Source organism: Megalops cyprinoides, chromosome 20, assembly GCF_013368585.1.
Source record: "Megalops cyprinoides isolate fMegCyp1 chromosome 20, fMegCyp1.pri, whole genome shotgun sequence".
Taxonomy (NCBI): Eukaryota; Metazoa; Chordata; class Actinopteri; order Elopiformes; family Megalopidae; genus Megalops; species Megalops cyprinoides.
Genome location: NC_050602.1, coordinates 26,227,096 through 26,238,814, shown reverse-complemented (window position 1 = coordinate 26,238,814; position 11,719 = coordinate 26,227,096). Strand labels below are relative to the sequence as shown.

Genomic DNA, 11,719 nt, shown 5'->3' with positions numbered 1-11,719 from the left:
CACCGTGCAGCTAAAGAGGAAGAACAGCACAGGCAAAGGCTGATAGATACGTTACCATCCAAGTTAATGGTTAATTAATTTTCCAAAAGATTGTCTGCCACTTCAAACACAGAAGATAGCAAATCAGAGAGATGAATAAAAAAGAGGGATAGGGAGAGAAGAACTGAAGTGGTACCACAGTTATAAAAATCTCTCCTCCATCCTTCTCCTTTTTCCTTCCACCCTTCTTTTTTCCCTTCCTCTTCTTCTCGCCCTCCCTCTGTCTTTTTCTCAGAAATATTTCTCATGAATGAATTATATGCGTCTTGTTATCAGCTGCGATTTCTATAGACCCCAGCGCATTCACCAAGACATTTGTGGCATAATTGTTCATTTTAAAGCTATAATAGCTTCAGATGGGAGCCCCGATTAGACATTTATTGCACAATTAAATGAAACATACTCAAGAATCACAAAAGGCTTCCGTAATTATTTCAGGCCATTAATAAAATGGGCATTAAATTATATTGGACACAAAAGAGAAGTGAAACAGATTTCCATTAGAGCAAAAGAGGCAGAGAGGAGTAATAGATCCTGTATGAATTCACTCTGAAATTAATTGTTGCCCGGCCTATTTCCACACAGTGCAGTAATGAATGAGAAAAGAGTGGAAAAGAAGAAAGAGGTGGTGGCCAGAGTGTAGAGGAGGGAGGCAAAGGGGTGGGGGGGTGGGGGGATTGTATTGAGGGCCTCTGATAAAAAATCTTTTGTGAGGCGACCTACAATAGCCCCCGAAATTCAAAAGAGAGAAAGGCAGTGCATTGATTTCTAATGGTCTGTGAAGCTGAGCCCCAAAAGCTTCTGCAGAGCATCTCTAAACATTTGCCAAACCCTCTTCAGTTCTAATCACGCGGCCCATTCAACTTTTGTCTTACGCTGAATAAATATTTTGTAAAAGGAATCAAAATCTTGATACAATGAAGTTTGTGGTTGTGCAGTCAGTCAGGACAAAGAGGATGCTGCACTGTGCATTTCTAAATTCAACTGAAAATAGACAGTATGTATAACTACACTCTGATTAATATGAACATGCTGAACACACACACACACACACACACACACACACATTCTCATTTATGAGGCTGACCCCAACCCTAAACCTACCCCATACAGAGATGTGAGCAAGCTTACACCTTGACTGAAAGCAGTGGGCTGCATATTTTCACTACAGCTGATGAACACTAATAGTATACTATGATGTCATCTCTTTTTCCTCTGACATCATCATTGTCTCCACTCCCTTGTTAGGAGAAGGGCAGGGAACAGCAACACCACATGGTCAATGTGCAAGTACTGTCTGTAAAGAAGTGAGAGCAAAGTGCAGAGAACTAGCATTTCATCACTGAATAAGGAACCTATGGAGAAGAACGCCTCTTAACACTGTTCCAATGGACGCCTCATAGCCCCTTCCTTTGAGCTGCCACTCTGTAGAGAAGCAGTTCAGGTGATGCCCTGTGGTGTTACTGGGCTACTGTTCCCTCACACCTCACCCTCAGAGCACGGAGGTCTCCCGCTTCTCCTGCCATCTGTGCATTTAATCACATCATTCAGCTTATTACATAAGCCACTGGATCACTTTGACTCCCGTCTCCTTGTGAAAAGCTGTGTAAACGTGACGTGTAAAAAAACACAGAGGCTGTTTCCTGGATCTACGCAGAATGCTGCTGGGGAACACTACTATATACCAGCCTCTTTTTTCGCAGGACCAGGCAACATCTCACCGAGGCTCCAAGCAAAAGACCGGGGACAGCAGAATCCTTGGGATTCCATGGTCAGTCCACAACTAGAATAACTTGTTTAATTTAAAACCAGCAAAATACACCATCTAGAAAGATGGTGTGCAAAAATACGGCAATGGCAACAAAATTAAAATACCTGGGCTAAAACACCTGAAACAACACGGCCCTGATAGCCCCACCCTTTGGTACTACCCCACTCTTATCCTCATTGGTCTGCTGAAAGATGAGGACAACAACCAAGGCTTAGGGACCATGTAGCACCAGCTGTAGCCATATGAGAACCAATAAAGATAGAGGAAGATCAAGCCTTGGCATGCCACAGTCTGGCCCATCTGGGGAAATGCAGCTAGTTTGGGTGACAGGGGAGGGTCCTCCAGTGACCCAGTCCACTGATAATGAGGTCCAGTACAGAGAGCAGCACCCCGTCAAAATCAGATTAAGGAGCAAAAGAGGTGTGGGAATGGTCCTCATGTTCCAGGTCAGAGATGAAACTTCTTCAAGGCATGGTGTTCCACAACATGGCCAGCAGATATTGATTGTTCTGCATTTTTGTTGCATTTAATAACTCATTACCTATCCTTTATACCCAGGATCCTCTGTGTAAAATAGAGACCAGACTACAGCCTCTAGGGTTGAAACATTGTTTTTATTTATTAAACATTATACAGATGGCAGGCACTTTCACTGATCTGTGAGCTCCTCTATTGCTATTGTGGGCTATGTAGCAGAAAGTATGTCCATGTCTGAACTAGTGCAGTTTAAACTTCGTAACTACTTCTTCTAGGATGGAGTGTGTCATTCAGGTCAACAGTTGTGAAATATTGTTGGATCACAATTATGATTTAAATATTTTTCTGTCTTGTTCACAAAGGCCTTCATTGGAATTACTGCCGAAAAAGTAAAACTGGTGATCATCATCATTATCACTTCTAACATCATAACACCTATATTTAGGTGTTGTGGACAATTAATTTTTGTGTGTTTACACTGCATGTAATTCCAAAAGCTGACAGGAAGGGTTTGATCAAATATTGAGTTTCAAGAAAATGCCCTGTTCTCATGGATTGATTGAGCAGCAGTGACATATTCAAGAAGCTTTTTTTCTAAGGCGTTATGACTGAATAGGTTGTTGTGGAAGGTGAGAGGACATGAGTGGAGATTCATTTGTAAAGATGAGTCTTGGAAAAAAAAATTAAGAGCAAGAACAATTGACACAATGAGTGCATAGTAAGTAAACAGACTGATTTACAATTATCCTGTCAAACTATGATATTTAGGACCTCTCCCAGTGGCAGTGCATCAGTGAGGGGCACAGTACTTTCTGAGATATTTATGTGCCTGACAGCATTCCTGCTTCCCTTGCCTCAGTCAACTAAACATATTACAGTGGTTGATTAATAATGCCGGTCCTGTTGTGAAGATTATTTTCACACGAGTCGTACGCTCGGAAATGCTGCATTTCAGTGCTTGACACCAGCCATGAAAGCACCCCACCGCTTCCTCTGTAGCGGCAGAGACTCTCCTGCAAGCATCACCAACACTGCTTGTGCTTTGCCTCTGTTAATGAAGGTCAAGGGAGGGTCACACTTTCTCTTTTTTGTGATAATTTACCCCTATCTCCCCTTATCTGTGCCTGTGCCCCTCTAATCCTAATTGTGTTGTATAATTGTGTGATGCATGCCGGCTGGTCTCTCATGTATTGCCCCAGCGGTTCATTATAAATGGATGTGTTGTGCCTCTTTTAATTTTCGATTCTTTTCCGTTTTATTTTGTTTTATCAGCTTGTCCACCTTTTTTCATTTACATATTTGACTACATAAGGTACACATGTCACAAGGGGTTTTTTAAAATTTCCGAAGTAAATATTATTGTAAAATTATTTCACCATGTTTATTGTTAGTTTTATTGTATCTCCCTCTGTCGGCCATATTTCCTAGGAGGTCCCTGTTGCTAGGATGATTACTGTGGGGGTTGTTATAGATTAATACTCAGGAATGTGTAACAATAATCGATAGCTGACAAGCCAAAGATGGACAGTTTCTCCTGTCTGTGCTGCTTCCTAGACTCGCAGTAGAGTTCCAGCACGTCTCCTGCCACTTCTGAGAATGTATTATGCTCATCACTTGGTCTGTCCTACAGCCTTATGTGACTCGTAGGTTAATGAAATTTCTCCAACAGCAGTTTTGTAAATATATTTTTTTTCCCCCCAGAAGTTCAAGAGCCCGCCGCTGTGACAGCTGACTAAAATCAATTTCCACAGCGGTAAATGAACCAAAAGCTCCAGCCAGAACAAACATTAAGAATTTGAATATGTGAAATTATGCAAATCTGTGAGTGGAGTAGGGGGGTGTTGGGTGGGGAGGGGGCAATGGTGGTGGTGGGGAGTTGGGGGGGGGGGACAGAACCCTGCAGTGTAGCTACCCAGCCTGCCGTCACTGAACGGTGAGTTACACCTACCTCTCCAGCCGGCTTTCAGAGCATCCGAATCAGCTGATAGCCCCCTCAGCACCACGGCCTCACACACTTCTGCTCGCGGGTGGCGTGGCTTCCCTTCGCATGCTAATGCTAACAGTCTGCCCAACAGCCCGATGCTGCAAACACGCTTGCATTCTACTGTAGACGCATTCTAGAAATTCAGTTTTTTTTTTTTTTTAATCTCAGCAATACAGTTTAAGATGCTTACTTATAGGTGTAGCAGCAGAATTTCACCTGAGACCCGAACCTCTAACCTGCAGCCCGTGCCACCCTCACAGCTGTGATGTGGCTCTGGCCCGTCTCTCCAGAGTCAGGCCAGGAAGGAGTAGCAGTCAAGTAGCAGGGCCTGGCTGCTTAAAGACGGCTCTGAATTAAAAAGCAAAGGGTCTGTCTCTCATCCTGCTCCTTATATTGCAGCTGGCAATGCTGTGCTCAGATGAATACAAAAAAGGCATCAGTGATCAGTGCACATTTATTGCAGTTTACATTGGCCCCATCATCCGAATGTTGCAACGCGGTCACATTCAGAGCCACTGGGTCACAACAACACACTTATCTGGAGTGATCAAAACATGTCTCGTTCCTAAAATTACAGTGATGAAAAAATGCATACATATGTATTATGTATAGATGAAAATGAATGGACGGAAGAAGTGATGATTAAACCATTATGCTGTTTAGGTGCTAATTTACTTACAATACAGTGTCCTCTAATAAGAATAGTTTCAGTCAGTTGCATGAAGTGAGAATGAACTAAGACAATACAGAAAGATCCCCATAAAATATTTTTAATATGTGGGAGATGACTTGAAAGTTAGCAGCAATATTGCTTCAGCACCGCGGACAGCTACAGTCTAGTCTCTCTCAATTGATCTTCATTGATAATTGGCCTCATATCCCATTGGCAGTAATTACCAGAGAGCAGCTCTGTGGTGCTACTCCGATGTGAACACAAACACCGAGTTCAATTATAACAAATGCATTTACCATGTAATTTGTATTTTTTAACTTTTGAAAAGAAAACAACTTTGCATGACTGTAAACCCCTATTCGCTCTCAACATACAGTTACTGCCATTTTGTTTTCTAAATTATAATATATCCACAGCAATAATACAGTTGTCATTGTATGTGAACCATTCATATGAGAAGAAAATCCAGAGAAAATCCCAATAATAAATTATGTGTTTGTTAGTATTATAATGTACTAATCCCCTCATTGTATTTTCCTCATAAAATATCATTCATACCATACCAGTGGTGACCAGTTGCCTAGTATGTAAGCATTGTCCTCTAACATACCGGGCAATATCAGATTATTCTATGACGCACTGTTTTTTTTTTGTATACCTCATTTTCCTTGACATTACAAATCATTCTTTTCATGGACCGCAACAGGCAATAGCGATGAATAAATTAACTCGAAAACGTTACTTTGGAGATTTTTACCCACTTACTGAAACTGGGTGCACATTTGTTGTAAACTTCTTACGAAATATTTAATATCCTGATTGACTCAACCAGGTACCGCTGCAATGTTTAATTTCTGTGGGAAATTTGGGTTTTAAATATACACGTCTCAAAAAAACAATTTCAGAAATTGAGACACTGGTCGAATCTTAGGCGGAGCATTAGTTGATTTCAGATTCAATAAACGCACTTAACTTTTCATAAATCGATACCGTATTATTGTTGGCATAGTTGAACATTCATTAGAACTGACCTTCATAAATCCAGTGCAGTTTGGAAATCGACTGTATTTACAGCAGAACACTGTCAATGGCAAAATATTAACAAGCGACTGTCCATTTAACAGTCCTGGGTGTTCTTACGCTGTTCCTTATATGTGGTATTCTCAAAGATTCAGTAATATTTACCGCATTTTGTGGTAATTTGTTACAGAAAAAAGTAACATACTTATTCAGGCCGAAATAATGTGTATCTTGCGTTAAATGTGAGGACTCTTCCGTTTTCTCTCTTGGGAGTTTGACATTATTGTTTGTTTTAGTGGTTCTGAGTAAGAAACGTGACAATGACAGCAAGATACCCATGTGTCTGTTTTGTCAAGTAAAAAATCCGCAAAGAAACCTTTAGTTACATAGACCATAAACGCATCTTATTTTTTTTTTACCAAAACATTCATACAGGAACCTACCGTCGAAGATGCGGTCATGTACTCAACTCGTGAAAGCGCCAGTGAATGTTGGTATGCGTTTTGTAACATGTTTGCACAAAGTTGCCTCAACTCGCTTTGCATTTCGCGTGAGTGGTTAAAGTAAACACATTAATGGAAACCAACGATGCCCTGCAGCTGTAATTTAGCTTTTTAATACCAATTACTTCATCCGTCGTCTCGCCAGCTTTCATCGATTTAAAGTACCTCTGTACTCTTGCCGGTGCTCCTGTGCTGTTGCTTGTACCCGTTACGGTCTATTGGAGTACCTTGAGCCCAATATCGGCGCCTTCAGTCGGGCTTTAATGCTGTAAGTGAACGCTGGAAGGGATTGGAAGGCAGGCATGCACATTACACGTCAAAATGCATGCAGTACCTTGCACTGCAGCGGTAATCACCGATGCCGGTCTTGAGGACACGGGCTGGAATCATCTGAGTCTGCGCTGTTTGTTCATTTATGAACTCAAGTGGAGAGGTGCGGCACACGGATGATTTAAATTTTTTCCTCAAATGATCTTTTGCCTTTGCTCTTTTTTTTTGTTCACCTGGCACATTGCAAAGTAGGATGAATTGCTCCGTCAAGACATCATATGGGCTAAATGATTAAGGACTGAAAAAGCAATCCTTTAATTAAAGAATTCGGGAAGTTAAACTTGACTGTATTTGTGAATGGAACCCAATGTGCGTAACGCGCACTGCTCGTTACTGGCTTTTAAAAAGCTAACATCTGGGGTGAGATATACAGGGGGTAACCATGTCCGACTGGAGGAACTAAAGTACTATATTTTGTAGTATTAAGCCTTTGAATTATTTGTACTCGTGTACCAGAGGGATTAAGATTTCCCCTTTCTTCACTCTGAACATACAGGATAGGCACCTTGTATGTCAAACTTTATTCCGATTTTATGCGTAATTTTAATCCTGCTGTCCCTTATCCCCGTGTTTGTCTCGTTTATTGAAGATCACTTCTTAATATGACTGATTGTACAATCTTTTAATTTTGCGTAGAGTCTATTTTCATGTTAATACAGACGGCGGCCGGGGGAACGTGATGTGGCCTGATAATTTGTTTTAATTCCCGTTGTAATTTATATTTTCGTTTTAACGACGCTTTGATCTTCTAGGAATTTCAAGCTGCATTGCTTTCAAAACGCAAGGGAGATGGGTTTTTAGAAACGAAACCGTAATGAAATGAAAGAATAAACTAAATTCGGCTTCTGAAGACTGCCACGTGTTCTGTCATGTAATGTATAAGAAAATAAATTCATTTGAAATTGTATCTCCAATTATATATATAGGAAGGAAATCAAATTAACGCATATGGTAACGTGTATTTGAAAAATAAAAATAGAAATACATGTTCAATATTTTAAAGAACGTATTTCTTCTTCAAACTTCTTATTCTAAATATCAAAATATACATTTCACAGCATACACAGTATTTCAGGCCAAAACTGACTATATATTTGAACAAATCATTAAAGCTACATGGAGATCACAACATGAATCTCGCCGCCAATGCGTTTACTCTGAGCTTAGCTGTGTTCATAATAAGGTATGTATAAGTGGGGCCTTCAAAAAAGGGGGAAAAACGATACCCACATTCATGTGCCAGCGGAGAGTGCGAATCGTTCTATCAGGGATCACTCACACATTTCACTTAATAATCACAACTGAGCGTGGCATATATCTGCTTCGTTTGCCTCCGGGTTATTAAATCACCGATCTGTTTAAACAATTTGCATGTTCAAACTCTCACTGGTGCTTTAGATAGTGTGCGCTTAATGCAAGCATTTCAACGCCTTCTGTGAGCATTTATAAGACAAAATATGGAAACACCACGTAAAGCCAGATTTAACTTTAAAATGAGAACAGTACGTTTAAAACCGTGTGTTGGTGTTTTCACGCGAGAGTAATCCGATCATGATACAAAGTGAGGAGAGAACCCAAATGCCTACGAACAGCACCATATTAATGCTATTAGATTTCCATGAATAAATGATGACTAAATCTGCATAACAAATTTAAAAAGAAATGGGGAAAGACAATAAATCTAATGGCTCCTTTAGTTTTTTTTTTTTTTTTTTTTTTTTTTTACAGACCTTATCAGTGATAATGTTTTCATACGCCAGCCATCGTTTTGCATCGTTTTCAATATGGTAAGTTCATGTCTTAGAGTCAACATCAATGGGTGCTTCGAGACCCAATTCAAAATCAGTCCATGAGCATGTTCTACACGAGGGCGCTCTGCTAAGATTAGCGTTGCAAAACAGGTGCACGAATGCTAGATTTAACCTACCAAGACTCAGGGGACTTCCGGACAATTGTTCTCATTTAATACATGTTTTCCTGCAGGGCATTGTCATATTAGACAGGTCATTATTTATTAAATGAGCTTCCTAGTTGATTTCCTGCATCGGAAAAAAATATTTACAATGCAATTATTTTGCCGATTCGTCTGCGGCTGCTTTATTAATGAACGAAAGGACAAATGATGAAAATATTAAAACGCCACTAAATCTCTATAAGCAGTGCTTTAAAAATGAGCTTCCCTTTATCTCTAAAAAATGGTCCCCCCTACTTTACAGTTTAATATGATAAAATAATATGTATGTCTTTACAACATAATCTGCGTTTTATATTTTATCCCAAATGAAATTATTATTTATCGATGCATTTTAACTGTTCTTGATGTGTTCAGTGCATTTTCCGAACACTCCTCTCATTAAAATGTCATTTGGATGTGCCCAGCCGAGAGCATAGCTTCATTGCAAGGAGGTGGAAGGTCCATGTTTGTAGCGTTTTGAGAAAATGCATTCGGGGAGGGAAACGAGTCACACGCTTTTTCCTCCCATTCTTTGTTTGAATAGTAATATACATATTTTGTGAAGGTATTATGTCGCTCTCTCCGAGCTGATTGGGCGCGCAGGTTGGTGAGTGAACGCCCTGCGATTATGTCAGATTGCGTGCCGTCCAAACCAGCCCAGCCTTTGAACTTCGCCGCTTTTGGCTCTCATTCACCAGCTTTTCCTCATTTTCAAGCCAGGTGCTTCGCGAGACGAGACACCTCCAAGAAAAAAACACACGCGAACACACACAGGCTAATAGCCATCGGAACGAGCATCACCCTGGTGGATCTAGCGCATGGGGCGATTCTCCGCGGAAGCCAGTTACATGTTTTTGAAAGAAGATATTTCGGTTTAGCATTTATTTTTTCAAGCGACAGTTCAGCAACTGGATTTTTATTTACCTATTAATTCTACCGTTCTCAAGGAGGCGAGACGTGGTATGAACCGTTTCTGTCAACAAGAGAGGTGAATATATATTTCCTGGTTGGTTTAAGAAGTTTACTGCAAAGGAGAAGTGAACTTGCGCTCTTAAAATGTCCAAACCTATAGATCACATCAAGAGACCCATGAATGCGTTCATGGTTTGGTCTCGAGGCCAACGGAGAAAAATGGCACAGGAGAATCCCAAAATGCACAATTCGGAAATCAGCAAAAGACTTGGCGCGGAGTGGAAGCTGCTCTCAGAAACCGAAAAACGACCTTACATCGACGAGGCAAAAAGACTGAGAGCGCAACACATGAAAGAGCACCCAGATTACAAGTACAGACCCAGACGAAAGCCTAAGAACTTACTCAAAAAAGACAGGTACGTCTTTCCCCTGCCCTACCTCGGGGACACGGATCATTTGAAAGGATTTTCCGCGGACTCTCTCTTGGCCTCTTCGGAAAAAGCCAGGGCGTTCCTGCCACCTACATCTGCACCGTATTCTTTCCTCGACCCGAGCCAGTTCAGCTCAAGTGCAATTCAGAAGATGACTGAGATGCCACACGCGCTGACTACCGGCACTTTGCCCTACGCTTCTTCTTTGGGATACCAGAACGGAGCATTCGGCAGCTTGAGCTGTCCGAGCCAGCACACTCACACGCACCCCTCACCCACAAACCCCGGGTACGTCGTGCCCTGTAACTGCACCGCCTGGTCAACGTCGAGTTTACAGCCCCCAGTTGCCTACATACTTTTCCCAGGTATGACCAAGTCTGGAATAGATCCCTACTCTTCAACACATGCCGCAGCTATATAATGCAAAACAGACAGAGCAAAATTTTTAAAACTTGAATACAGCAACGCATGAGCACACGGACAGGGTGGCAAAAAGGAGTGAACACCGCTTAACTGAAGCAGACTCTTATAAAGGAAGAATGAACATAAACTATTTACGACTGCAAACTGGACGCTTCTAAGTACAAAGTACAAAGACCGACAACAACACGGAACTTGGAATAGCAACGGCAGGTGCCATGTGAACTGTAAGAATTGTAAATGGTAAACGTTTATCGATGGCTACCGTAATAAAAGGCGGCCTTTAAGTTTATTTATTATGTACATTTTGATGCTATTATAATAACTGTTTTTTGTTTCAATGACTCATAGGTGAATTTGAAAATGATCTTTTTTTCAAAACAATTTTATTTGCACAATTAAGAACTTTTATTGCTGTAAGATCAATTTCTTGACACTCAGAAGTTTAAAAGATAAGAGTGCAAATCTGGAAAAAAAGTAAACACAGGGGATATGTGTTTCTATTTATTAAATAGGCACGTGCAATTGGATTGTTTGTTCATTCTAATTTAGATAAACTATTTACTATTTTATTGCTATGCTTTATTTTATTTTTACATTTCCCAGTGTGGTTAAGTGCTATATGTCATACATTCGTTTATATCTGCAAAGCACTTCAAGTCTGAAGTCAGGCAATTAATGTTGTGTTTTTTATCAAAAATGGACTAAAGCCTGTTTAAGTATGTGATGGAGAGGAAAATGTATCCAGATTGACGTTACCTCGTTTTTTGTTTATTTGGCGAGCGCAGACGTTTTGAATAAAGACAATCTGTCGTCAAAAATATATAGAAGTTATTATACTGGAAGTCTCCATTCCCCTTAAATGCACAATTCCCGCTTTCGCGCGTTATTAATTCCAATATGGTGACGACTGACTGAATTTAATTTAAGAGAATTTGCAGGTACTGCAGTGGATCATTTTCGCATTCAGAAAGGCTTACCCTGTTGCTCACAATGACAGAATGGGATGCGTATTTATTGTCATTATTATTACTGAATCATTACGTGCTTGTAGGCTCAATTATATCCTCATTCTTGCTAAAAACAGGACAGAGTACGAGGTGTCATGTCATTTTATCTTTTCTGACGCCGTATTTTGCTGTACGTGGTGTTCCGAAGCATATGCGAAACTTTCAAATCAACACGTGAATTAGTTCTCTTTACGT

The 11,719-nt window shown here is 40.6% G+C and overlaps 1 protein-coding gene across 1 annotated transcript; it reads left to right on the top strand.

Annotated features, from left to right (window-relative positions):
* Positions 1-9,324: 9,324 nt before the first annotated feature.
* LOC118795942 (transcription factor Sox-14) lies at positions 9,325-10,854 on the top strand. Its single transcript, XM_036554753.1, has one exon. The coding sequence runs from the start codon at positions 9,808-9,810 to the stop codon at positions 10,513-10,515; it is 708 nt and encodes a 235-aa protein (XP_036410646.1). The 5' UTR covers positions 9,325-9,807; the 3' UTR covers positions 10,516-10,854.
* The last annotated feature ends 865 nt before the right edge of the window (positions 10,855-11,719 follow it).